General features: G+C 49.2%; 1 protein-coding gene across 1 annotated transcript; it reads right to left on the bottom strand.

Moving 5' to 3' along the window:
• Window positions 1-573: 573 nt before the first annotated feature.
• On the bottom strand, window positions 574-26217 carry LOC132320694 (sperm-associated antigen 4 protein-like). Its single transcript, XM_059833537.1, has 12 exons — window positions 26123-26217; window positions 23754-23931; window positions 4745-4848; window positions 4473-4543; window positions 4034-4095; window positions 3796-3836; window positions 3425-3521; window positions 3151-3220; window positions 2493-2593; window positions 1743-1910; window positions 1290-1379; window positions 574-729 (listed from the first exon to the last, which is right to left on the bottom strand). Exons 1-12 carry the CDS (start codon window positions 26215-26217, stop codon window positions 574-576), a joined length of 1233 nt encoding a protein of 410 aa, XP_059689520.1.
• Window positions 26218-26972: the final 755 nt, after the last annotated feature.

Raw genomic sequence — 26972 nt, 5'->3', positions numbered from 1 at the left:
CTTAATAGGTTGCTCACAGGCAAGTGTATTACATGGGGAGAAGGTCCCCGAATGAGTGAGTTGGTGTGGGTTTGTGACAGCTGCCGGTGGACGATATGGCCAAAGCCTAGACCCGACGTGGCCTGGGACTGGAGTAACTGCAGGGCCTGTGAAACTCTGGCAGGAGCCTTGGTGCTGGAGTTTCAGACCCCTCAAGGGTCCCAGCCATGGCCACAAGTCAGTCCCCAGAGCCAAGGTGCCCCCTGAATGGAATGGGCCCGTGCTTTGTGGATCAGGACCCCCAAACGCTGCCAGGCTCCGATGACTCCTTCCCGGGCCAAGATGGGGGGGCGGCCCTCGTGCCAAAGGATTTCGTCGAGGACCTTAGGCAAGGAAAGGCTACGGGAGTGTCGCCTCCTTTCGCTCCGTTAGGACGCATCCCCTTGGCGGAGAGAAAGCGGAAAGCCTGAGGAAGGCCTCAGCCTGCGAAAGGCACAAGTTGGCTGCTTTGAGAGGGCCTCTGAAACACCATGCTCTGCACCAGACTAACAGCCACATCCCTCTGGTCTGTTTCTCCATTTTCCTCTTTAATTCTTAGTGAGGGAGGGTCTCCACACGTGTCTGGCCGATGGCACTCGATCCCACGATCTTCCCATGCACCTGCACGCGATAAATGCAGGTGTATCCTGGTTTTCCCCAGTTGCTCTGTATGCCAAGTTTCAAAAACCGAAAGGCTCTGGGGTTCCCATTCTGCAAAGAAACCACGACAAAAAGCAGCGTCACTGCTGGGGTGTAACGAGTGAGAGCAGGTTCTGTGCGTCTTCCTCTGCCAGCCCGGCCCCTGCTCCGGGACCAGGTCCCGCCCCGGCCGTAGAGGCAGCTTCTCCCTCCTTCCCTTCTCCCACCCAGGCAGCAATGGACCCCTGTGCCCCTGCAGAGAAAACGCCTGGCCTTAGAGAGCGTGGCGGGCAGCTGTGGAAACCTGAGGCTCGCTGGTGCCGAGGATTCAGGCCCTGGGGAAATTCCTGCTGCTGGGGCAAGGTGCTGGGCATCCTCCCTGCCACCGCCTGCCCGGCGGGTGCAGCCAGGCAGCTCCAGGGACCCAGTCAGCTGTGGGGGCCAACGCGGGCTTTGTTCTGCTTTTGCCGCCCTGCCGGATGCCACTGTCCCTCCCGATCCCACCTGGCTGTTTTTCTCAGCCAGGGTGGGGACCCTGCCCCTGCAGGGACCATGCACACTCCTTCTGCAAGTGACTTGCTGGCAAAGCGGTGTTTCTGCCCTGGCCTCTTGCCCGCACGCACTTGCTGTACCTGCAGAGGGAAGGTCTGGGTGGGCTCTTTGTGCACGGCGTAGGTGAATGTCCCCAGCAGAGTTTCATCCTCGCCTTCCTCATCCAGTCCCTTGGAGATAAAGCACAGGGAAGCAGGTCAGGCTCAACCCGACCACGAGGAAACACTCATGCCAGATCCTGCCCCTGATCTGCACCCCACTCCTGCGGGTCCAATATGGTCCGGCACAGGATGAGTTTGGGCTGAGTCTCCTCCTTGTGTGCTGCTCAGGGGCCCGGAGGTGCTGGGCCAAAATGCACTGAGCAAGTCTAAGGAGGGCTGACAACACCCCGTGTGTCCCTTGAAATTCCACCTCAGGGAACGGCTGTGCTTGGGAGCACACCAATCTCTGCAGATGCGCAGAGAGCAGCAAGTCCCCGTTACAGCTTTTCCCCGTGGCCAGGTCCCAGCCCCCAGTGCCCGGCAGAGACTTACTGAGACCGTGAAATCTCGGGGGGCGCTACTGACAGTCCCCAGCGGAGAGGCTATCTTGGAGGTGTGCTGTATGGTGACGGCCGTTGGTCGTACTTGTGCAGGCAACCGGATTAGCACCTCACTCCGAGACCCTTGGAAAGGCCAGCAATATCCCGGGGAAGCATCCGGCTGAAAGCAGAGGGCAAGAGCAATGAATGCGAGGGCATGATGGGGCCCGCTGCGCTTCCACGCAGCCAGAAGCACAGGCGGCACTGTGCCTGTGGGCTGTGCTTGTGTTCAAAATGAATGGCGTTTTGGGAAGCAGAGAGAAGTACCCCACCGTCTTCCCGTCCCGGGAAAGAGGGAAACAGCCAGCCGGTGGGAAACATCTGATACCCTGCACCCGAGTCAGGGCTTTCAAGAAAGCTCTGTTTCTGGCCAGCAGCTCTGCAGCCTCCCCCCACCCTCCACCACCCCCTGGGGAAAGGGACAATCAGAGGTGTGGCAGGGAAATGGGGTCGCCAAGGAGAAGCTCCTTCACCCAGCAGTGACCGGGGATGGTGGGCAAGAAGCTCAGCTCAGCTCAGCCCCCTTCTGAGGGCAACTGCTCTTTTCTAGGGAGCCAAGACCTGTGTGCGACCTCAGGTGTCAGGCACTGGACCAGTGCCGTGGCCTTGAGCAACACCTCTGGCCTGAGGGGAGAAGCCCCAGGGCTTGCCCCAACCTTGTAAGAGGCAAGAGAAGCAGCACTGACGGCTTCTGCTGCTGTACCTGCACAAAGGTATCCAGAACGTGTGGAGCACACAGGAACCAAAACACCCTGCAGAGCCATGCAGAGCTGCTGGATGATCTGTGCAGGTCGATGGCAGCCCCTGCAGGGAGAAGAGAGCAGCTGACTGCAAGAGGCCCCAGTCTAAGTGGACCTTGTGGCTGCAGGTGACTTGTAAGGCTGCCTGCCAGCCCTGCACACTGCACTGCATGCTGAGAGGTGCCCCAGGAAGAGGAGGGGATCCCGTGCCCAGTAAGAGTGTCGTCTCTCTCCCAGCCGCACCAAGAGAAGGTCTGTGGATACTGGGAGACAGCAAGGCCCCACGGGAAGGGCAGCAGACCAAAGCAAAGGCCCCACTGTGTGGACAGCAGAGGATGACCCAGCCATACGCTTTCATTCCCCAGGAAAGCTCCACGGTGTGGGAGAGGGCAAAAATGCTGCCAGGGGCATGCGAGGGGCACCAGCCAAGATCCCGAAGGCAGGACTGGCGTGAGCCCAAGGGAGCTGCTCTGCCAGAGTCACGCTCTTGGGCCCCGTGATTTGGTCCCAGCTGCCTCTGCCTCGGAGAGCAGAGTCTGCAGCACAGCCTGCTTTCGGGAACACCAAGCACGAGCCCAGCACGACAAGAGCTGACTGCCTGGGTCCGAGGTCTGTCCGTACCTGCACTTTTCAGAGCCCAATCAGACATCTGTGTGGTTGCAGACACTGCCTCCCTCATTTGCTGAACTTCCTGGGAAAGGCACAAAGGAACAACGGAAATGACCACATCAGACCTGGCCAGGAGAAGGGGCTTTACAGCGGAGAAGCTCAACCAGCAGCCCCTGGCAAGGGATGGGTGTGATGGCCGAGCAGGAAAAGCCCACCAACTGGCCCAGGAAGCGCCTTGTGCTGGGCCCTGCTCGTCCCAGCCCCCTTTCCCAAAGTGCAGGATCACCTTCTTCATAGTGCCGATCTCTGCAGCCAGGCGTGCCACCTCATCCCTCAGCTGTTGCGTCTGTTGCGATTGTTCCCCCCACAGAGCGAGCGTGTTCCTGCAGACACCGGGAAAGCAGATCTTGTCAGAGAGCTGCCCAGCCCCTCCCGGAGCCTCCAAGCCTGGGAGGAGCAGAGACAGAGGGGCTCGAGCCCCCTTTTCTTTCCCCAGTTTGTGAGTACTTCCCTTCCCCTCCAGGTTTCCCAAAAGGCCCAGGCAGGACCGAAAGGCATGACCCTTGGTGCTGTGCCAGTGAGTGCAAATAGCACGGGCTCATCTACCGCTACCCCACCAAATGTGCTGCAGGTCAGGAGAAAGGAGAGGGCTCTTACCGCAGGGACCTCAGGTCGGCTGCAGGCTGCCCCAGCAGCACCTGAAAGAGAAAGGCTCTCCGTTTGAGTCCCAGAGCTGCCGGGGCTTTCCCGAGCCGGTGGCTCTAGGAAAGGAAGGCAGAAGTTGCTGCTGATTTCCTGGGTCATTGCCTGGAACTGGTGACAGGGTGACTTACCCACCCACTGCCAACACTGCTCCTCTGCGGGACTTGCCTGTCCCACAACTGCAGTCACTCACCTGTGGTACATCCTTTGTCCACAGCGTCCACATCAGCATCAAGGTCCCGCAGCAGGCGTGAGCTGTAAGTCACATCACCGAGAGGGAGTTATTTTACTAGGGTTTCTAACGATTCCTGTAGTCACACCGTCTCCTCCCACACCATGGTGGCAAGAGGCTGGCTGAGGACTTGGGGAAAGGGTGCAGAGAGAGTTTGTGGCTCCGAGCAGGGACCCTCTCCCTGGGCCTCGGGGCTCTGCACAGCCCTGGTTTCCGGGCACGCTGGGTGCCCCACAGCTACGCCCCATTTCCCCTCCCCTCTCTGCGCGTAGTGAGCATTTTGATAGCTCCCTGAGTTGCAGACGTGGGAGGTTGGAAGGGCCCGACCAGCTCCACTCCCTCACACTGAAGCTCGCACTCCGTGCCTCTGTGCCTCCGCTGGTAGGAGGCGAATACTGACCAAGAGCCCCTAGGGTCATCAAGATCAGGATCGTGAAGAGCCTCTTCATTTTCAAGGTGATGACTTCTTTCCTGAAAAAGAGGGAGTCCTGGGCTTAGCAGCACTCAAGGGCAGAGCCCTGCATAGGGGGATTGTCTCTCCCAAGCTGAGGAGCAGCAATTTTGGAGGAGCCAGGGTCTCCTGCTGGGGAGCACCACCAGCCTCCCCGTGCTCACCCTGACCCACTGGCACCTCTTGTTGCCGTGTCCACACTGTACCAGTGTTGTACTCACAGGGTGGAGATGCCTGTGCTGAGGAGTCTCTGGAGGGAGCCCACAACTACCGCCAGACTGAAGACCAACCCTGGGCAAAGAAACCGGAGAAAAGCCTGAGGAGGCTTCGTGAGGACACCGGTGTCGTGGTTTAGTCCCAGCCGGCAACTAAACACCACACAGCCGCTCGCTCACTCCCCTTCCTCAGCTGGACAGGAGAGAGAAAATATGACGAAAGGCTCGTAGTTCGAGACAAGGATAGAGGGAGATCACTCACCAATTACCATCGTGGGCAAAACAGACTTGACTTGGGGAAATTAGTTTAATTTTTCACCAATCAAAATCAGAGTAGGATAATGAGAAATAAAACCAAATCTTAAAAACACCTTCCCCCCACCCCTGCCTTCTTCCTGGGCTCAACTTCACTCCTGATTTTCTCTACCTCTTCCCCCCGAGCAGCGCAGGGGGACGGGGAATAGGGGTTGCGGTCAGTTCATCACACGTTGTTCCTGCTGCTCCTTCCTCCTCACACTCTTCCCCTGCTCCAGCATGGGGTCCCTCCCACGGGAGAGAGTTCTCCATGAACTTCTCCAATGTGGGTCCTTCCCATGGGCTACAGTTCTTCACAAACTGCTCCAGCATGGGTCCCTTCCATGGGGTGCAGTCCTTCAGGAACAGACTGCTCCAGCGTGGGTCCTCCGCGGGGTCACAAGTCCTGCCAGCAAACCTGCTCCAGCGTGGGCTCCTCTCTCCATGGGTCCACAGGTCCTGCCAGGAGCCTGCTCCAGCGTGGGCTTCCAGCCCCCCACCCGCTACCAAACCGTTGCCACGCAAACCCAATACAACCGGTCCGGTGCATGTCAGCTCCCTGCAGGGAGGTAGGGGCTGCTCCTCCCTCCCTGGGGCAGCGGCAGGGGCAGGGCGGTGGTTATGCCCTGTAGAGGGGGGCAGCTGGGCGCACCCTGGGAGCGGGGGGTGGAGGGCCGGGCAGGATCCCCTCGCAGGCAGGGCACCGACAGCATGTCTGGGGGAGGAGGGTGGCACGAGTCCTGGGGTACCCCGCAGTTACTACAGTATGCCACAAAGACATGGACATGGTCGCCAGCTCCACATGGCTACGTAGGCGAGGTGGCCCCAGGCCTCCCTCGGGGCAGGATGATGGTGGTTCTGTACGGCCGTGGGTCCCAGCCGAGCCAGGCAGGCTTGGTGCAAACATGGTGTGAAAGGCAGCACTGAACTTACGCTCATTTTCTGCAGCACTGCGGCGTGCAGGCCCTTGCCGTCTGTTGCCCTGGGCCCTCTGAGATCTTGCTGGGCTGCTGCCAGCTCCTTTCCTTGGAAGGGCAGCCCCTCGTGCTCTTGAAGGAGTCCTTCTCCTCCTCATGCTGGTGAGAAATTATCCTCTCCTCCTTCAGCCACAGGAGTGTTGCCTGTCCGGGCAGATCTCCTGGAGCTAGCCGGGAGAAGAACACCTGCCACAGGCACACAGCCACCAGCACACTGCGAGCTCCTTCCAGGCTCACACCTTATGGCCCACAGTGCCCGACCTCACAGAGGCCTGGCCTGCACGGTGTGAGGTCATGGCTGTGACATCACAGACACAGCTAGAGGGGAGTGGGGGGGTGGAGAGAGACCCCGCTGCCCACTTGGCGCGGTGCTTTGCGTTTGTGACTAGACAGTGTTGAAAACACACCAGCGTTCTAGCCGGTGCTGAACAGTGCTTGCAGAGCACCGAGGCTTCCTCTGTTTCTCTCTGTGGGCAAGGAGGGGGCGCTGGCTCTGGGTGACAGGGGCTGGGGCTGCATGGGGCTTTGGCCCACTCGGCCCCTCTGGCTCCGCATCGTCAAGGGGATTTTCAGCCACCAAAGTGGCCCCACCACGTGCCAAGGGGCTGCTGCGTGCCTCCATCCTCAACAAGACGCACGAGCACCCAGGACACGGCAATGGCTCCTTCTGGGGCGAGCCAGCTTGCAGGGCCTTGCCGGGTCGTGATGAGAGTGAGCACCTGTAAGAGGATAAAGACGGATCACTGCACTGTCTCCATACCATGCGAGCAAAGAGAGGGGGGAGCCGCCAATGCAGAGGCCCTGACCAGGAGACAGGCCTTGGAAAGCCTCTCGGCAGATGTCCCTGCCACGGCTCCTCCACCGGCCACAGTCCCTCCACCTAGTCTGCTGCCTGTCATTGCCCAGGCACCTGTGCCGCTCCAGACACCCTGGCCCAGTGCATTGGTGTATTGGGTGTCTGTGTCCAGGTGTTGGCAGCGGGGGGACTGCCGAGGGAGCCTCTGTGAGGAGAGGCCGTGGCTGCCCGGTGCCAGACATGGCCGGTCCCAACCATACCCAACAGTGTGAGGCCTTGGCCTCTGAGCCTCCACCATGTTTGGGTAGCCCCTGGTTAATGCAGAGCATCGAGTCTTTGTTTCTCTCTGTGTGTCCCCGAGTGAATAGGCAAGGGGTTGGAAGGGAATACATGCAGGACAGACAACCCAAATCGACCAAAGGCCTATTCCATGCCGTATAACATCATGCTCTGCAGTAAAGCCTGGGCCTTTGGTCTTTCTAAAGTAGCCATGACTCCATACCAAGGGGCTGCTGTGCACCTGCATCCTTAGCGAGACACACGAGCACCCAAGACATACATATACACATACATAGAAATGTATGTATATAATGGAGTGTACAAAATAGTATAAGTATATATTTTATTTATGCTTACAGACACTATTTTGTATATATACACCTCTATACATGTATGGGGTTTTTTCATGTAAATATAAAGCACAGTAATAAAATGGATAAAACATTCTTTAATAATAGTGAATGAAATGATTAAGTAAAGTTCAAATGTGAATGGAAAGTAATTAAAGAAAAGTAGAAGACAGATTCAGGCCTCTGAACATTACCAGGCATCATAACGAGCCTTACATGGCTGGGGTGGGGGGACATCAAGAGAGCAGAGGGCCACGAATAGGTGGAGGGACACAAACATGCTAGAACACACCTGAGGACTACAGACCCCTTCCAGGAGGCCACCAAGGGGCCTCTGGTGCAATCCCATGACATGCAAAGTGAGCTGAATGAAGAGGCCCCCACCTCTGGGCCTGTCCCGACAGGCTGATCATGAAGAGTTACTGCAGCAGACTTGGGTCTTTGTATGGTTCTGCAAGATGCAATGCTTTCTGCAATAATGGAAAAACAGAATAAAATGCCAACCTTAGAAGAACACGCACATGGCAACAATAAGGAAAAGCAATAGGACTGTAGCATGCAGCGATCCCATAAGAAATCAGACAGCCACTGAGCTCTGACTAGTCCACAGGACTGCCAAAAACCCTCTTCCTAGTGAAGACCCAGTCTGTGACAGTGATCGCAGTGTAGGTGGATTTGCCATCCCTGCATCCACTTCAGCCCAGTCCCCAGTGAACTCAATTCCAAATAGGAACTCCAGGCTCAGGACAGGAAAGATTAGCCTCCAGCCCTTGTGCAAGGCGCAGATGACCCCATGCTGGAGACATGGCATAAGGGCATATGGGATGAAAGTTTTAAAAACTCAAAAATCCTCCATAGCCAAGAGCCCTGGTCCCTGGCTCTTGGCTCATGCAAGGCTTTGCCCCATATCTTTCTACGAAATCAGGCATCTGTATTACCTCTTCTTGCCAGTCACGTACTGCAGGACCTTCAGTTAGATATGAAGATTGCTGGTACTGTGGGCTCCCAGCTTTTTTCAGATACGAAATTTGCACTTCCTGCTTCAGTGAAGCTTCTCTGGCTTTTGGCCTTTTGGTTCATGTAGCTCTAAAATTAGGACAAATACCTCAAGTCATAACCATTACATTTGAGGACCAACATAGCCATACGATGACAATTGTCTGTAACTCAGCATGTCACTCATTTGAGGGGGGCAGGGACATCCCCTCTTGGTGGCAGAAATGTGTATGGCTGAACCTCCGTTTCAGCTGCAATGTTCAAGTGCCTTTCAAGAAGAGTCTTAATGGAAACTCAACTTTTGAGTAGCTGGATTTCACAGTCCTCTGCCATTTTGCTTCTTCCTTTGGGAAGATCAGAGATATCACTGCAGAACCTGCTCTTTCAACAAATAATGGCTGGGGGCTTTCTTTCAATCAAAGCTGATAAGAAATGGCACAGTATCTGCAAGTCCTTCTTTCTTTTGAGGTTTGTTGTACAGTGTGTGGATGGGATTTTCTTTGTCTTTTTTCACAAGTGTATGTTCAAGTTGCATCCAGTTGTTCAGTTTCTTGGTACCTTGGCCTCATATTTCAGTTATTTCCTTCCACTGTCCTTTCCCCTGTGCTCTGTCTCACTGCAGATGATAATGCATTAACATTTTACTTTCTGAGGTCAGCTAGGATAGGAGAAAGACTGGGCACAGAATGAGACTGATGTCCCTCCTTTCTGGTGAGTATATGCTATTGAGAAGATGTTTACCTTATCAAATCTCCATTTGGCAGCTCCACCATGTGAATAGCAATGTTGGAACAAGTCTCTGAATTCTTACATTTAGCTTCATCCTAAACAAGCAACACAGAATTTTGAATATTGCTATTCAATACATTAGTATATCCTGTTGACAGAATAAATTCAGAAACCAGTGTAACGCAAATAAAAAGGGAAAGACCTCTCTTGTGTTAATACTATAGATTTACTTAACAGTTTTTTCTGCAGAAAAGGGAGAATATTTCTGCCTATGTGTATTCATCCGAGCAGCACGCAGTTTGTTTTAAGAAGATGAGTTTGTAAAAAGGTAAGAAAAAAAGACATAGAGAGACATTGGTGACTGCTCACGCTAATGCCAAGAATTGCTTTAGATAATAGATTGTGGAGATTGGATCTGAGAGCTTTGCAAGTTTTGCATTCTTCCCTGTGTCTGCCACTGATGTTGGCAAAAGCTCTCTTTACACTGTCGCTTTACATTCTCCAAAATGCGTTTATTACTGCTTCGTCATGAAACTGGCAGCACTGGTGAGAGGCTTGTTCTCTGTGGTATCAAATGTACAACAAGAAGATGAAGTAGATGGAAAAGTGAGGCTAAGACAGTCTGACTACAATAGAACACATACTGCTCCATTGTACGTCCACTTTACACTACCCAGGTATTTTGTCATTACTGCCTAGTTAGGCAGTGCCGAGCTGAACACTTACGCTTAGAAGTTACAGGTGGGCTTTCATGTTGCTCATACTTTCACTCCACTATTCATCCAAATGCAATTAGTTCCAGTACTTCCAATATTCATGGTATATTATGGCATTCTGTGACAACTGCAGTCAGTAAAACTGATGTCTGAATAGCTCCTTAGTAGATGACAAGGGAGGAAACAGATCTAATGCCAGATCCTATGGAAAGAATGATACTGCAGTAATTAGGACATAAGGAAAGGGCAAGAGAACTAGACTTTCATTGAGCTGCCACAGGGAAGCAGCAAACAGCCTGACTGCACTCTGTGCGATTTAACAGTAACTGGGGCATCTGGAAAAGATATTTTAAAGAAGACTCAAATCAGGTCATGGGACAGACAAATGTCAAAGAAAAGAGGCACCTCTGCAGCTCTCCCTGTTCATGATACCTGTATGCCTTGCCTTGCTGGTCTGCAGGAAGACTGAGACTGCCAATTTGAGAGGTCGTATTTGGTTGCTGATGCCTCCCTATAAAGATGCGGGACTTGAGACATAGTGACCGTGCTGAGCACCTCAGAGCTACGACAAATTTTCCACTGCCTTACAACACTGTGTTTTCCAAATAAATTCGAGTGATACTGCATACAGTATTTACCAGCAAACACCTCAGGAGGATGGCATTTAGTTTGTTTTGGATGAGTACTGTGAATAGTCAACGGTTACCTTAATGGGATGTGCCAAAACACACCACTGAAAAATGTTTCACACCTCATCCCTAAAAATTGTTCTAGGAATATGCTTTGCCCTTTCAAAATTAATTCTAGAAAAAAAAAAAAAAATCTTGTTTCACTTCACAGCATTGTCAAGGTAAATTTTCAGACACAACATGCAGTTAAGAGAATGTTTCTACTTAAAGTTGGAGGCAGATGGGAATCTCTTTCCCCTCTTAGCTTCAAAGACCTCTCATGTGCCTGAAGCTCTTGAACTTCCATTTCTAGTGTTTTTCTAGTCATTCTAGTGTTATTCACAGCAACAGTATCACTGACACAATGTGCACATACACAGCAGGAGGCACAAATAACAAACACCACATTTATAATAATTTTGGCGTAGTAAAGAGGGAACAGTGGTAGATGAGATTTTAGAAAAACTATACATTGGGGTACCACCAGTCACTTGTATGTATTACAAAAAATTTTGCTTTAACAGGCCCAATTTTTACAACAGTGATGATTTTGACAGGATGTGTATTTTGCAAATCAGCTTTGCAAATATAGTTCCTGAACAATTAGCCTGTGAAGTTTTTTTGTGCTTTCTTATGTTTGACACTGGTGACATCTTGTGGTAAGTGAACTCACGGTAAATAGCACCTGTTGCTTTTGCTGTCATTGCTCTGCAGGGACATGCTTACTGCTGTGTGATGGAGTTCTGCAACTGATAAAAGTATAGTGTGTAACTTCCCAGTGGTGAGATAGTACATATTTTAACTACATACTTAACTCTAAAATCAGAGGACAATACAACAGAAACAGTATGATAAGCGCGTACCTCACCCTACTCTGGGAAGAGCAGAAGGATTAAGATACACATTTGCACAAAAGGTTTTGCATGATCGCAAGGAAAAAAAAAGTTAGAAAAGTCAGGGATTCCACCTCTTAGAGTTTGTGCACAGGATACTGTGACGGAGAGAAAGACTTCACTGTCAGGTTCAAATTAACAATTTATTTGAACTTCCCTCACAGGTCCAATACGCCACTGTTGCAGGTTCTTTTATGGGTACAATGGAGGAATGCACTATTGCAATTAAATACACAATTCACAAGCGCGCTAGATATTAATACCTTACAAAAAAGAGTGCACTAATCACGATCTTAAAGCATGCCAAATACCATACGTATGTTTCTTAATCACTTACCCTCTCTCTCAGGTAAGGCCTCTCAATCCCTGGGAAGTTACCTTGTACAGCGTCCTGGACAAGGGGGAAAGAATCTCCTACAGGCCAGCTGTATCTTTGGAAAAGTGACTCTCCCCATTTTTCTGTCCAAACCTTAAGGTTTTTATTCCCTGATTTGATGGGTGGGGGCAGGCTTATACAGGAATGTTTATCTCTGGTGCCTTGATGGCTCGGCTCCTTAGTCTATATGGTAATTTAGTGATGTCTAGCACACAAAGCTACTGAATAGTGGTGGAATGGTACTCAGGGCATTTTGTTTGTTAAGGGATCATTCAGGCTCCATTCGGGTTTCGGCAGAGTTCAGACAACCCCGGGCTGAGCCATTTCCGCAGCTCCCCCCAGGTCGTCTCTGCACAGATAAGGATTTGTCAAGGTGAGACAAAGCTGAGTCGAATCACAACTCCCTGCATCTCGCCTTTGTGCTCCGAAACAGGTTTAGCCAGGTGATCCCATACATTCCACCCCGTGACCTGAGTCACAATTCCACCACCGATATGTTATCATCGGCCAATGTATCTGTATAATTTTCATCTGAGTCTTTAAGTAGAGCCAGGTATTCCCCAGTTTCTAGGTGAACCTTTACCTGAGAGATAGATTTTACAATAATTCTTTTAACACAACTAACAGCAATGCATACTACAATAATACAAACTATGATAACAATCAATGTTTGCAACAAGTTAGTAATCCATCCTGTAAATACCCATCCTATTTTACCAAAGCTATTTCCCAACCAAGTGTACTTTATTTGGTCCTGCAGCTCATGTGTGACTTCCGCTATTTTCTTCATCTTCTGGAGGTTTTCCCACAGAGGTAGTGATACATTAGGAATTGTAACACAGCATTCTTCTTGTTCATGGTTCGCCTTCAAGTGTCCACACACCCCTTGTTCTTTGAGTAATATCAGATCCAGCACAAGTCGATTTTGAAGTGCGACTCTCGAGACTGCTTGCACTTGGGTATTGAGCAATTCAAAATTGTCCTTAGTAAGGCCTGCTAATGTTTCCACCTGTGCAGTTAAATTGGACAACATAATTCTAGTTCTAAGGTTACCTATTCCTAACCCAAAGAATCCTTCAGCCCATACTGCCAATTTCTGGGATACAGTCCAATCAGTAACATCTGTACTTCGTTTGGAATGCCACAGTCCTTGAGAAATAAATTTTTCAGAGTAGTAAGAAGGACATAATGATGGTACTCCTAAAGTACATTGCAGACCGGGATGAATAGGGTTTAACATATCTGTAATAGTCCCATCTGAGCATATCCAAGTTAATTGATGTGGAGCATATATAGGTGAGTCATCGCAATTGCCCATGGCTTGAGGGATCTGACAGGAGGATTTCTTATGGTATTTTAAATCTTTATAGTTTATACTGGTGTTACACCCCATTACTGGAGGATATGGCTTTGTGTAATTTTGACACAAGCAGGCAACACTAATCAAATGCCGTAAGGAAGGGATTAACCACAACCAACTGTTTTCCAGATCCCTTCCGGTGGTACAATTTATAATATTTTTGCAATTCCACAGAGGACTTTTTACACTGGGTTGTGTCGAGGCCGTTTGTCGAGACCGCCAGGGATAGCAATCCTTCTTGTCATCTCTCCTCTCCTCATGGACATGAGACCATAAACAATCAGCAGGTGGTCCCTGCATTACACTGAACCACGTACATGAATTACTGGGTGTTGACAGAAACTCAAAGCACCACTGGGTGTTTACCGGTTCCACATATCTGAGAACTAAACGTTCTCCCCAGTATGGCTTATCCCCATACCGTGTATCTGCCCAAGGGTGTTTGGAACACGGCTGTTGGAAAAATTGTGGTTGTTTGCCTCTACAGCCCACAGTCTTATTGTCCCGACAAAGGGGAGCATAGGAACAATTTAGACTCCAAACAGAAGTTCGATTTAATGTATTGTTAAATGGCCACTTCCATTCAAATTCACCCCAAATAATAGACTTATTTTGATTCCAGAGCCAATCTAAATTCTTACCTATATCCACAGGGAGAGCTGTTATGGGGATCCCCTGAGTGGGGGTATGTGGTAGAGGTAAACAGGTTGTCACATGAGAAAAATTAAGCATACGAGCAAAACCTTGTATCATCTTATAGATCACATTGTTTGGTTCAGTGTGATTTATAATTGGGGAACCATCAACATGTTGTTTAAAAGCCCGAGGCTGTCTGTTCCATATCCTCGATTGTCTACTTATACCTATGGTTATTAAAGAGCTAATGACTATTATCACAAAAGGCCTTACAATCATAGCCATGACATAGCACCTACTATTTAAAACTTAGGTTAACAAACAATTATCCTTATCAAATCAACATGCAAAAATCAGAAAACAAACAAACAAATAAAAACTTCTGGTCCACATTCAAGTTCTGCACAGCTTGTCCATTCCAGTTAGGTAGAGTTCATACTTTGGGTCGATGCTTCTTAGGTCCCCACCCCGTCGTACTCCTCGTCCCTCCTTTTGTTGGGATGCACCTGCAAATAAATGAAAAAGTGCTGCTCGACCGTATATATGATCGACAACGAGTCAGTTAGAAATCTGGTATGATCCATCTACTACTTATTCGATGTATGTGGTCAGAGTTATCTTTTGCTTCCCATGCATATGATCCCCTTGGCTTAGTCAGTATCAGGGGTACAACCCCAATTTGAGGTAATTTGACCATTACTGGTTGACCAGAATGCAATTGTATGGGGAATTTGCCAATTTTGTGTGGTTCCTTGGAGATTAAATTTCCAGTAGGACAAAACGCTTTTATCTTTGCATTTCCATTTTCACCCCATCTATTATTAACAGTATGAACTGCTTCAGATAGTCTCAGGTTCCAGTTGGATACATGGACCTTTGCGAATCTTTTAATTAATCCATTGATCCGTTCTACTATTCCATTTGCCTGAGGGTAGTAAGGGGTATGGAAGACCCAGTCAATACCTTCTCCCCTTGCCCATTCCTGGACAATAGCTGCTGTGAAGTGTGAACCATTATCACTCTGTATGACAGAAGGCATTGGTAAAATACTGAACCATTCCTTTAACACTCGAACAGTCCATTCTCCAGATGCTGTCACGGTTGCGGTTGCTTGGGTCAATCCGGACACCACCTCTACACCTACTAGGATATATCTATAATGATTAGAAGTTTTAAGTGGCCCAATGTAATCAATTTGCCAAGTTTGCCAGAGTGTTTTCCCTGCCCTAATATGTAAAGGTGGGGCTTGATTCGGATGATTCATTTTTAATCGCAGGCGACACTGTGGACAGTGTGTTATTGTCTGATCACAGTCAGCGAGTGTAGCAGGCCACCCTCTGGCTTGGCATTCCTTATACAGATCAGCTTTCCCAGTGTGGCCCCGCCTTTCATGTAGCCATTCCCTTAATCTTACCCACTCCTGTGCATCCGTACTCTCGTCAGCGTCTAATGTATGTATGCGGGTGAGATAGTCAACTTTATTGTTCCATTGAGCAACTTCGGTTATGGCTTTATCATGGGCTTTTACCCATCCTATTTGTAGTGTCTTTTCCTTTCCCATTTCCAGTAGCTGCTTCCAGTCCTCTGTTCTCCACACTGGGACCCGATTGACTTGCCAATCATTATTTTCCCAATGCCCTATCCATTCTGTTGCCCCTTTGAACACTGCATATGAGTCAGTATATACAGTTTGAGCTCCATGTTTCACAGCTAATAACACAGCCCTTAGCTCCCCGATTTGGGCACTACCTTCTCCTTTCTCAATCTCAGTTCTTCCTGTTTTTATCTCTAAAGCCACCGCTGTATATTGCCACATTTGGGTCTTCCGAACTGCAGAAGCATCTGTAAACCATACTCCTGACTGATCTGACTCAGCTGTAAAAGGGGGTGCTTCTAAAATAGGTGATGGCTTGTTAGGTTTGACTAACATAGAAAGGTCAGCGTTAACGTCCTTTTGTAATTTAGATATTTTTACTGGCCCTTCAGTAATAGTAACTAACTGACCAATACCTTCCAAATAGGAGTACCATTTCTGGACAGTGGGTTTTTGGGCAATTCCCTCAGGGGGAGGAGTCCCTTTCCTGACTGATTCCAGGAGAAGGAAAGGACCCTGGACAACCATATCTTGGCTTGTGCGAATCCGCTCAGCCTTTTTTACTGCTCGCACTAGTGATAACATACCTTTTTCCCAATCAGTATATCTCTGCTCAGTATCATTGAATGAATGAGAAGAGAATTCCAAGGGTCTGTCAGGGCCTTCTGGTCCCCGTTGGTATAAATTACAATGGGAACCATGTTCACTGAACCCCCACTCAATCTGTATAGGGTCTGTCTGGTGTATAGGGCCTAAAGTCTGATATATGCGAAGCTCATGAATCAGCAAATTCAAGGCTTCCTCATGCTGAAGGGTCCACTGCCACCGGGCATTTTTCTTAATCAAATTATACAGGGGCCTAGCAATTATAGAAAATCCAGGGACATGTTTCCGCCAATAACCTAAAGTCCCAAGTATCTGTTGTAGCTCCCTTTTGTTTTCTGGAGTTTTACCAGCTTCTATTTTTTCCAGGATATCGGCTGGTATAGCCACGGCTCCTCCTGACCACCAAACTCCTAAAAATTTAACCTCTTGACTTGGTCCCTGACATTTAGTGGGAGGGATTTCTAATTCCAATGAAGTCAGTGTGTCCCAAACCTTACTAGACACTTCTCTGACTGCTTCTTCATTATCTCCACCTATTAAAATGTCATCAATGTATTGGTACATGCTTACCCCATCTGGTACCTTTATTTCCTTCAATATTTTTGCTAGTGCATTATGGGCAATAGTGGGAGAATGCCTGTATCCTTGTGGGAGCCGATTAAAAGTATATTGCACTCCCTCCCATGTGAATGCAAATTGGGGTTTATCTTCCTCCTGAAGAGGAATCATAAAAAACATATCCTTAACGTCTAAGGTGGACATCCATGTATGATGTTTAGCTTGAATCTGGGTGACGAGATCAGCAAGGTTAGGGACAGCGGCCGTGAGTGGCATGGCATTGTTATTGAGCCTCCTGTAGTCAACTGTGAGTCACCATCTACCGTCCGGTTTACGTACTGGCCATACTGGAGAATTATAGGGTGAGTGTGTCCTGATTATAATACCACGGGCTTCCAGGTCTTTAATTACTTCCCTGATCCCCGATTTGGCTGCAGCTGGTAGAGGATACTGATGAACGTTCGTTACCTGGGAAGGAGGCAGTCTAACAGCTGTCTCCAGTAACCGGACCTCACATGGTGGAGCTCCAAAGCTCCACACCGTCCCGTCTGGCAGTTTCCAGACTTTGTTTGCTAATACGTCAAATCCCAAAATGTTATTACGGTAAGGACCGATGACTGCTTTTATTTTAGTCATGCGGTTTTCTCCTGGAAGCCAAACACAGACTGTACTAATTGGTCTGATTTCAGGGGCTCCAGTCACACCTATTACATTTATTTTCTTCCGGGTGGGGACTAATCCTAACCTTTTTGCTGTTTTTTCTGTGATAACACTTATTTGAGCTCCAGTGTCGATTAAAAAATTTACAGGAATTCGTCTGGGGCCTGTAGCTAAAATAATATGTCGGTCACTGACATGGTTAGGCCATTCTAAGTTAGATATTACGCGGGTGGGTCGGCCTGAAATACCCCCCGCGCTTTCTAGTTTTTTAGATTTATCAAATCCTTCCTCAAATCTAAAAAAGGATTCGCGGGAGCAGAAGGGTTTTGTGTTTTAACAACATCAGTACGCTCTGTAGCTTTGCTAGTAGGCTGCTCCACCAGGTTTACCATTATACGAATATTCTCTGTGGACTGCCCATGTAACATTGATCGGGGTATTCCTAATGCCAACGCCTTCCTCCACAATTCGTTACGCTCAGTGTCGAAACGAGAATTGGTTTGTCGAGGGGGGCGGGGATTATTCTGCCCGACAAACCGTGCCTGCCGGACCCGGCGCTGTAAGCTTGAACCTTCCTCTAACCAGCCCATCTCTCTACCGTAAATCACTATTTCTTGTAATAGTTCCCCCCATGTTAAAATGGGCTGCGGTCGCTGATGAGGATTGCGAGTGTTATGATCAATCGCCTGTGCAATCTTTTCCTTTAGGTTTTGCACATACATTTTCAGAGATTCAGGGAGACCTCTAATCAGCGGTTTAAGGTGGACCGGATCCACTGGAGTGGCAAGGGGAATGCCCTGCTCACCGCGCTCATACATGGCTTGTATACAGGCGGCCTTTTGCACCGATTCAGCCAGCCCGGATAACCCAGCAGTTTTAATAGCCAGCGGTTCGCCTCGCTCTCTAGAATCCATCCCGCCTGCCCAGTGGGCGACTCTAAGCGTTAAGGGTTGGTTGCCCACGGGACCCCTATCAAGGAATACACCAGGACCCCAATATCCCCTAGCTTCCTCCTCACTCAGCAAGATTCGATCTCCTCCTTTTAGTGAAACATTCCATAAATATTCAGTTGCACTTTCCCCTGGCTTGCGTGAAAATTTTTCTTGCATTTGCGCAAGCTCGGGTCCGGACCACGGAGTGATACGTGTTGTAGTATATGTTCGATTATTTCTATCATTTGACTGCACCTCCGTTTTAATGAGGGGTCGAATTTCAATATTACCTGCCTGCTTGGGCTCGTCATCTGGGTCACCCCAGATGTCCCCGTCCCAAGTATCAGGATCGGCACACATAACTAAATTCCTGACTTGGGAGGGAGAGGGAGTCGGAGCATTTGACAATAACAGATCTAATTTTTCCTGTAACCTCCGATTCCTTTCTCTCTCAGCAATTAATTCATCTTTCAAAAACATGTTCTCAACTTCCAATTGACCTTCATGAGCCCTTAAGGCCTCTTTTTCCCTTCGTTCTGCCTCTAAAGCAGCTTTGGTAGCCTCTGCTTCAGTTTGCAATTCACAGAGTTTTTTCTTACAGTCAATTAATGCACTTTCCTCCGGGTCGGCTGTACCCATTTTCTTAGCCGTCTCGGATTTCCGTGCCTCCTCCTGTGCACAGGTTAAACATACTCCAAAAACAGTACACAGGATACCTTTACCTTTTCCGTTTTTTTTCTTTTGTTCCTTTTTACATTGTTCTACCCATTCCACCACTTTCTCCTTGCTTTTCCACAACCTCTTAGCCTTCTCCCTATCCCCGGGAGCGGGTTTACAACCATGTTTCTGCAATAGTTCTTCCATTGTATCCTGCCGACTACGCCAATTAATGTGACGGAGAGAAAGACTTCACTGTCAGGTTCAAATTAACAATTTATTTGAACTTCACTCACAGGTCCAATACGCCACTGTTGCAGGTTCTTTTATGGGTACAATGGAGGAATGCACTATTGCAATTAAATACACAATTCACAAGCGCGCTAGATATTAATACCTTACAAAAAAGAGTGCACTAATCACGATCTTAAAGCATGCCAAATACCATACGTATGTTTCTTAATCACTTACCCTCTCTCTCAGGTAAGGCCTCTCAATCCCTGGGAAGTTACCTTGTACAGCGTCCTGGACAAGGGGGAAAGAATCTCCTACAGGCCAGCTGTATCTTTGGAAAAGTGACTCTCCCCATTTTTCTGTCCAAACCTTACGGTTTTTATTCCCTGATTTGATGGGTGGGGGCAGGCTTATACAGGAATGTTTATCTCTGGTGCCTTGATGGCTCGGCTCCTTAGTCTATATGGTAATTTAGTGATGTCTAGCACACAAAGCTACTGAATAGTGGTGGAATGGTACTCAGGGCATTTTGTTTGTTAAGGGATCATTCAGGCTCCATTCGGGTTTCGGCAGTGTTCAGACAACCCCGGGCTGAGCCGTTTCCGCAGCTCCCCCCAGGTCGTCTCTGCACAGATAAGGATTTGTCAAGGTGAGACAAAGCTGAGTCGAATCACAACTCCCTGCATCTCGCCTTTGTGCTCCGAAACAGGTTTAGCCAGGTGATCCCATACAGATACTAAATGTCGGAACTGCCCATGTTTTGAACAATCTGATCTAGGTCTGATAGCAGAAGTAAATCACAGAACGAGCTCTCAGAGATGCGTATCTAAAATACTAGCCCTGTTGAAAGCAATGGCAAAATCATCTGGTAAGTATTACTCACTGGCCTAATTCTGCTCCCTCATATAGCACTTGAATTTGGTTAAAAAGCTTTACCCTGGTCACTACTGGTACTTCAGCACTCTAGAGACCTTTTCAGCAGAAGCATTAGGCAATTTATCACCGTGTGAGGCCTAAGGTTGAAAAGGAAATGGAAGTTATTTGTCATTACTTTTATCAAGATATGTAACTGATTGGCCCTATGAATCACACAGAATCACAGAATGACTGAGGTCGGATGGGACCTCTGGAGGTCATCTGGTTCAACCTCCTGCTCAAGCAGGGCCGGCCACGTAGAGCTGGTTGACCAGGACCATGTCCAGATGACTTTTCATATCTCCACTGTGGGAGACTCCACAACGTCTCTGGACAACTTGTGCCAGGGCTCAGTCATCCTCACAGAAAAAAGTGTTTCCTGATGTTCAGAGGGCACCTCCTGTGTTTCAGTCTGTGCCCATTGCCTCTGGTCCTGTCACTGAAAAGAGCCTGGCTCTGTCTTCGTTGCACCTTCCCTCCGGGTATTTATATATCTGGATGAGGTCCTCCCTGTGCCTTCTCTTCCCTACGCTGAACTGTACCAGCTCTCTCAGCCTTTCCTCATAGGAAAGATGCTCCAGTCCCTTCAACATCTTACTGGCCCTTTGCTGGACTCTCTCCAGTGTGTCCATGTCTCTCTTGTACTGGGGAGCCCAGAACTGGACACAGCACTCCGGGTGTGGTCTCACCAGTGCTGAGGGGATGGCAAGGATCACCTCCCTTGACCTGCTGGCAGCACTCGTCCTATCACAGTGCAGGATACCATTCACCACCTTTGCCACAAGGGCACATTGCTGCCTCCTGTTCAACTTGGGGTTGAACATGAACATCGGCATGTATTGGTGCGTGGAGTTGTTCCCCCCTCAGGTGCAGGACTTTGCCCTTCACTCCTTGATGAACTTCATGAGGCTTCTGTCAGCCCATTTCTCCTGCCTGTGGAGGTCCCTCTGGAGGGCAGCACGACCTCTGGTGCATCAGCCACTCCTCCCAGTTGTGTGTCATCAGCAAACTTGCTGAGGGCACACTCTGCCCCATCATCCAGATCATTAATGAGGATGTTAAACAGGAGTGAACCCACTACTGACCCCTGGGATACACCACTAGTTACTGGCCTCCAACTAGATTTTGGTCTACTAATAACCACCCTCTGACAGCAGCCATTCAGCCAGTTTTCAATCCACCTATCCGCACTATACATCAACACCCTCTCTGTGAGTATCTTATGGCAGACAGTGTTAAACGTCTTTTCTGAAGTCCAGGTAGACAATATCCACTGCTCTCCCCTCACCTCCCAGGACAGTCATTACATTGTAGAAGTTTATCAAGGTGGTCAAGCATGACTTCCTTTTGGTGAAGCCATGGTGACTACTCCTGATGATTTTCTCATCATTCATGTGCCTGGAAATTGTTTCCCGGACCAGCTGCTCCATCACCTTCCCAGGGATCAAGGTTAGGCTGACCAGCCTTTAGCTCCCTGAGTCCTTCTTTTTGCCCTTTTTTAAGACAGGAGTAACATTTGCTTTCCTCCAGTCTTTGGGCACTTCTCCCAATCCCTATGATCTACCAAAGATTATTGAGAATGGCCTCACAATGACATCTGCCAGCTACCTCAGCAGTCGTGGGTGCATCCCATCAGGGCTCATGGACTTATGTATGTCCAGGTTGCTTAAGTATTCCCTGGCCTGATCCTCTTACACCAAGGGTACATCTTCCTTGCTCCACATTTTTCCCCTGGCCTCTGGGATTCCTGAAGGATGGTCTTGCTAGTAAAGACTGAGGCAAAGAAGGCATTCAGGACCTCAGCCTTTTCCATGTCCTATGTAACCAGGTCCCCTATCTCATTCAGCACTGAGCCCATGTTTTTCCTAGTCTTCCTTTTGTCACCTATATACTTACAGAAGCCCTTGTGTTCTCTTTCATATGACCAGACAAATTCAATTCCATTGAGTTTTAGCTTTCCTAACTTCATCCCTGCAGGCTCCCAGAACATCTCTATATTCCTCCCAAGTTACCTGTCCTTGCTTCCACCCTCTGCATGCTTCCTTTCTGTGCTTGAGTTTGGTCAGGAGCTCCTTGTTCACCCATGACGGCCTCCTGGTATTTTTGCCTGACTTCCTGTTCATTGGGATGGATGACTCTTGAGCTTGGAGGAGGTGGTACTCAAATATTAACCAGCTTTCTTGGACACCTCCTCCCTCCAGGACCTTATCCCACGGGACTCTTCCAAGAAAATCTTTGAAGAGGCCAAAGTCTGCTCTCCTGAAGTCCAGGGTTGTGAGGTTGCTTTTTACCCTCCTCCCTCCCCTCAGGATCCTGAACTCCACCACCTCATGGTCACTGCAGCCAAAGCTGCCTTTGATCTTCACATTCCCAACAAGATGTTGGTGGGTAAGAGGTTCAGCAGAGCACCTCTCCTTGTTGGCTTCTCTGTCACTTGGAGGAGGAAGTTATTGTCAAGGCACTCCAGCAACCTCCAGGATTGCTTATGTACTGCTGTGTTGTCCCTCCAGCAGATATCGGGCTGGTGGAAGTCACCCGTGAGGACCAGGGCCTGCAAATGTGAGGCTGCTCCCATCTGTCTGTAGAAGGCCTCATCCACTTACTCTTCCTAGTCAGGTGGTGTGTAGCTGACACCCACTACAATATCACCTTTATCTTTACTCTCTTTAATCCTTACCCATAAGCTCTCAGTTGGCTCCTCATCTATCCCCAGGCAGAGCTCCATGCACGCCAGCTGCTCTCTCACATAAAAGGCAACACCCCCTCATCATCTTTGCTTCCCATCCTTCCTAAAGAGCCTATATCCCTTCGTTGCAACACTCCAGTCATGGGAGGGAACTATCCCACCATGTCCCTGTGATCCCAGGAAGATTATAGCCCTGCAACTGCCCACAAATCTCTAACTCATTGTGTTTGTTTCCCACACTGCACGCATTAGTACGCACTTTAAAGAGGCACCCCAGTACATTCACGTCCTAGACAGGGTTTTGGGCATTTCTCCGTAATTGTGCCTTGTAGGCACTTCCTTGCTTATATGCAAATCCTGGAAGTGACCCCACTTAAGCTCCATTTTGTTGATTTTAAAGCCTTCCTTATGAGGTCAGCCACCTTATTGGCAAAAATAGCTTTGCCCTGCTTACTGATCTATCTCAAGCAGAGACTGGTCTGCAAACAGGGTCCCATGCTCATAGAACACCAAACCCTGTCACCAACACCAGTTCCACAGCCAACTATTGACATGTACCATTACTGCCTTCTTCCTCACATCTTTTCCTTTCACCAGCATGACTGAGAACACCGTCTGCGCCCCCAGGCCCTTGACTACCGCCCCCAAAGCTCTGCAGTCACTTTTGATACTGTCAAAGTTTCCCCTAGCAGTATCATTTGTGCCCCCATGGAAGATCAGCGGGGGGTGGTAGTCAGAGAGTCAGACAAGCTTCAGCTGTCCCTACACAATACCCTGGATCCAGGCCCCCGGCAGGCAGCAAACCTCTCTAGTTGATAGGTCAGGTCAACAGATGGGTGCCTCTGTCCCCTGTAGCAAGGGGTCACCCATTACAGTTAACCACTGTTTCTTCCTGGTAGTATTGCATGGTTTAGGGTCAGGTGGACCAGATCCTTTGCTTGAAGGCACATGAGGCTCCTCTTCAACTTTGAGGGCGGTGAACCTATTTTGTAGTTGTTTGTTTGTAGCTGTAAGGGTACAAACTTAGGTGAGGTAGGAGCCTTCCTCTTCGTGCCAGAAGTCGCCAGCTTCCATCCTTTCCATTCTCCAGAGGCTGCACTTACCTTCATATTAGGGGTGGACACTGCCAGCTTCTCTGGGGGTGGTGGCTCTTCAAGCTGTTGAGTCTCAGAGAAGATCCCGTCTATCTCCCTTTCCTCTTCCCTGATGCTGCACAGCCTGCTCACTTCCTCCTGTAACTCCTCCTCTTGGCAGCACAGATCCCCCAAGGCAGCATACCTCCTGCAGGAAGAGAACCATCTCACCTGGGGTCAGAGAGAGACCGCAGGCACTCCCTGCAGCCTTGGAGGGCTGCACCCACCATCCAGAGCTCTAACCTAGCAGTGACAACTACTCCAACACCTGGTGGGAAAGTACTCTGTGGCATGTCAGTATCATGTCTGAGGCTGTTCCAGGGGTACAAATTCAACTGAGGACCCCTTCTTTACAAACTGCTGTAACTGTTGGCTGTACTCTGGGACCTGTGGTCTAGGCCTGCCTCTTACAGGGGCCTCTCCTGAGCACCAGCTAAAAGGGTGCTTAGCCCTGCCTAATTAACAGGTCGTCGCAGCAAAGGCTGCAGGCACGCTGAGTCAAGAGCAGCTGATCATGCTCATTAGAAGCTGCTAGAGCTTCCTTGGGAGCACACGCTTGTGACCCTGTGGCTCCCTTTACCTCCTCCTTGCCTGACAGCAGGTCTCCAAAGCTGCAGAGCTGAAGCTCTGCAGAGACGTAACACTGAGAACAATAAATAGTATATGTTACCCCGCATACAGATTTAAGCGTTTCTCTGACACTGACTGCTTACACCAGTAGATACCACACCAATGTCTCATTCTGTGCCATTCAAAAGGGAAGAAATGCCAGTAACTCAATCACCTGCTCCACATAAGAAGGATTTTTGGATTTACCTCAGGATGTTTCCAGTGCCAGAGCAGCTGAAAACTAGCAGATTCATTTCCAAACCTGTTTAGTCAGTGAGGCCTGCTAACAAGTTTACAGCTGCAAAAGCAATTGCTGCAGTGGTGAGCCACTCTTTGCCCCTCTGAAGAGGCAGGGAAAACTGCCTAGTAGGCAACTGAACAAAGCCAGGTACTAGGCATTTCCTTTTGGACTAAGCAAGAGAGCTAGGAGTCAGGAATACCTGGGTTCCTGTTACTTTTTACATAACTAAAGGATTGTCTCTGAGAGCTTTAGTGAGAAATCTCTAGGTAAATGGCAGATTCTGGTGTCCTCTTGTGTTACTCTCCTCCTCCTTTAGACTTAAAAGGAAACTCTTACCTCCCTCCCCAAATGATCAACACTTGATTTATATCAAGTTTTGTCTTCCTTTCTTTGTTCCTTTTTTCTTTTTTTTCTTTCTTTTTTTTTTTTAAATCTATGAAGGGAACAGGGGAACAGCGGCTAATTAAAATGAAACAACAGAATTTTGACGGAAGCACACTGAATGTCAGGGTAGCTGCTGCAGTACAAATGTGTCTTGAGGCCGGACATCTGCCCCATCCTCTACCCAACGCACTGTTTGTTTCACGTGCCAGAAATGTCTTTCCCATCTCAGATACCTCAAACTTCTACCACTGCATGTTATCACTATTCTTCCATGCAGGGATCCTCATTCATGCCACATCTAAGATGTAACTCATTTTCTGTGTAAACAAAATTTAACATCATCTCTAACCTGTTCACAGAAAACAGCCTAGCCTTAAAGCCATTAAGTCAGTGCAGAGCTTCCATATAAAATTAAAAAACCCAAAGCCTAAAACAAGTCATAGAAACTTTTTATATTAAATGTTTGACAAGTTACAAAGATTTTTATACAGATCTGCTGTGAAAATAAGCATTAGGTGTGATATTGTCTCTGGGAACAATGATGCTCAAGGAAAATTATCAGCATTTAGGGAAGGCTTTACTGCTGCCTTACAGGTCGCTTGAAGCAGCAGCAGAACACCTTCTGTGAAAACAGTGTTTTGAAAGATCTACAGGTACCCCATATAAAAAAGATCAGGGCATGGCTAGACAGCAGACCTCAGATACTTGTCCAGGTAGGGCTTCTGGTCTTCTCCAGGGTTGTAGGCAACCACTGAGAAGGGAGGATGTGAACCAAATGTGAAAAATATCTGCAGGATCAGCTGAGTGGTTATTCCGCAGTGGGAACTTTCAATAAGGCATTGCCCAGTCTCAGATACCATGGTCAACATAAGCTGTTTGTGAAGCACTCCTACTTTCAGGCTATTTGAATGTCAAAGGAAGAAAAACTAGAGACTTAATGTTTTTGTGTACCAGCTGTGGTAGCATAATATATCAGTGGATCTGGTGAGCCTTTTCCCCACTCACGGCAGGTTGCTCAAGCTCCGGGGCTGTTGCTCTGCCCACAGCCCTTGCTGGCTTCCCTGTACCGTCTCCGCAGCCCTCCATTAGGCTCTGTGTGTCCCACCTGCCAGCTGATGCCGCGAGGAGGAACGAGCCCTCGCAGCCGTTCTCCAGGAGCTGTGTGGGCCCAGTTATTCCTGGGAGGAGCGTGCCTGCCATGGCCACACAGCCACCAGGACCCGGCGAGCTTCCTCCAGCCGGGAGGTGGTGGCTCACAGTGCCCTGGGGCGCTGGAGGCCGCGCTGTGCAGGAAGAAGTCTGGGACTGCCCTGAGCCGGTCACAGCTTGCTCCAGTCAGCTGGAGAAGGGCCAGAACCGACCCCACCCACCATGTGAAGAATAGAACCAATCAGAGAAGGGTGTTGTGGCTCTGACCCAATCAGAGGTGTTTCCTAAAGGGTGGGGAGGGCTGAGAGAGAGGAGCAGACATGTCAGGGTGGGAGGAGAGAGGGGAAGGAAATGGCTGCCCTGGAGCAGGCTGCGGGGAGAGGTGTCCAAAGGGAGCAGGGCTGCCTCTCCTAAGTGATTTCTTTGCCTTTCTTTTCCTTTGACACGAGGAGCGGTACTTAATAGGTTGCTCACAGGCAAGTGTATTACATGGGGAGAAGGTCCCCGAATGAGTGAGTTGGTGTGGGTTTGTGACAGCTGCCGGTGGACGATATGGCCAAAGCCTAGACCCGACGTGGCCTGGGACTGGAGTAACTGCAGGGCCTGTGAAACTCTGGCAGGAGCCTTGGTGCTGGAGTTTCAGACCCCTCAAGGGTCCCAGCCATGGCCACAAGTCAGTCCCCAGAGCCAAGGTGCCCCCTGAATGGAATGGGCCCGTGCTTTGTGGATCAGGACCCCCAAACGCTGCCAGGCTCCGATGACTCCTTCCCGGGCCAAGATGGGGGGGCGGCCCTCGTGCCAAAGGA

Source organism: Gavia stellata, chromosome Z, assembly GCF_030936135.1.
Source record: "Gavia stellata isolate bGavSte3 chromosome Z, bGavSte3.hap2, whole genome shotgun sequence".
NCBI classification, from domain to species: Eukaryota; Metazoa; Chordata; class Aves; order Gaviiformes; family Gaviidae; genus Gavia; species Gavia stellata.
This window is presented reverse-complemented; position numbering and strand designations above follow the sequence as displayed.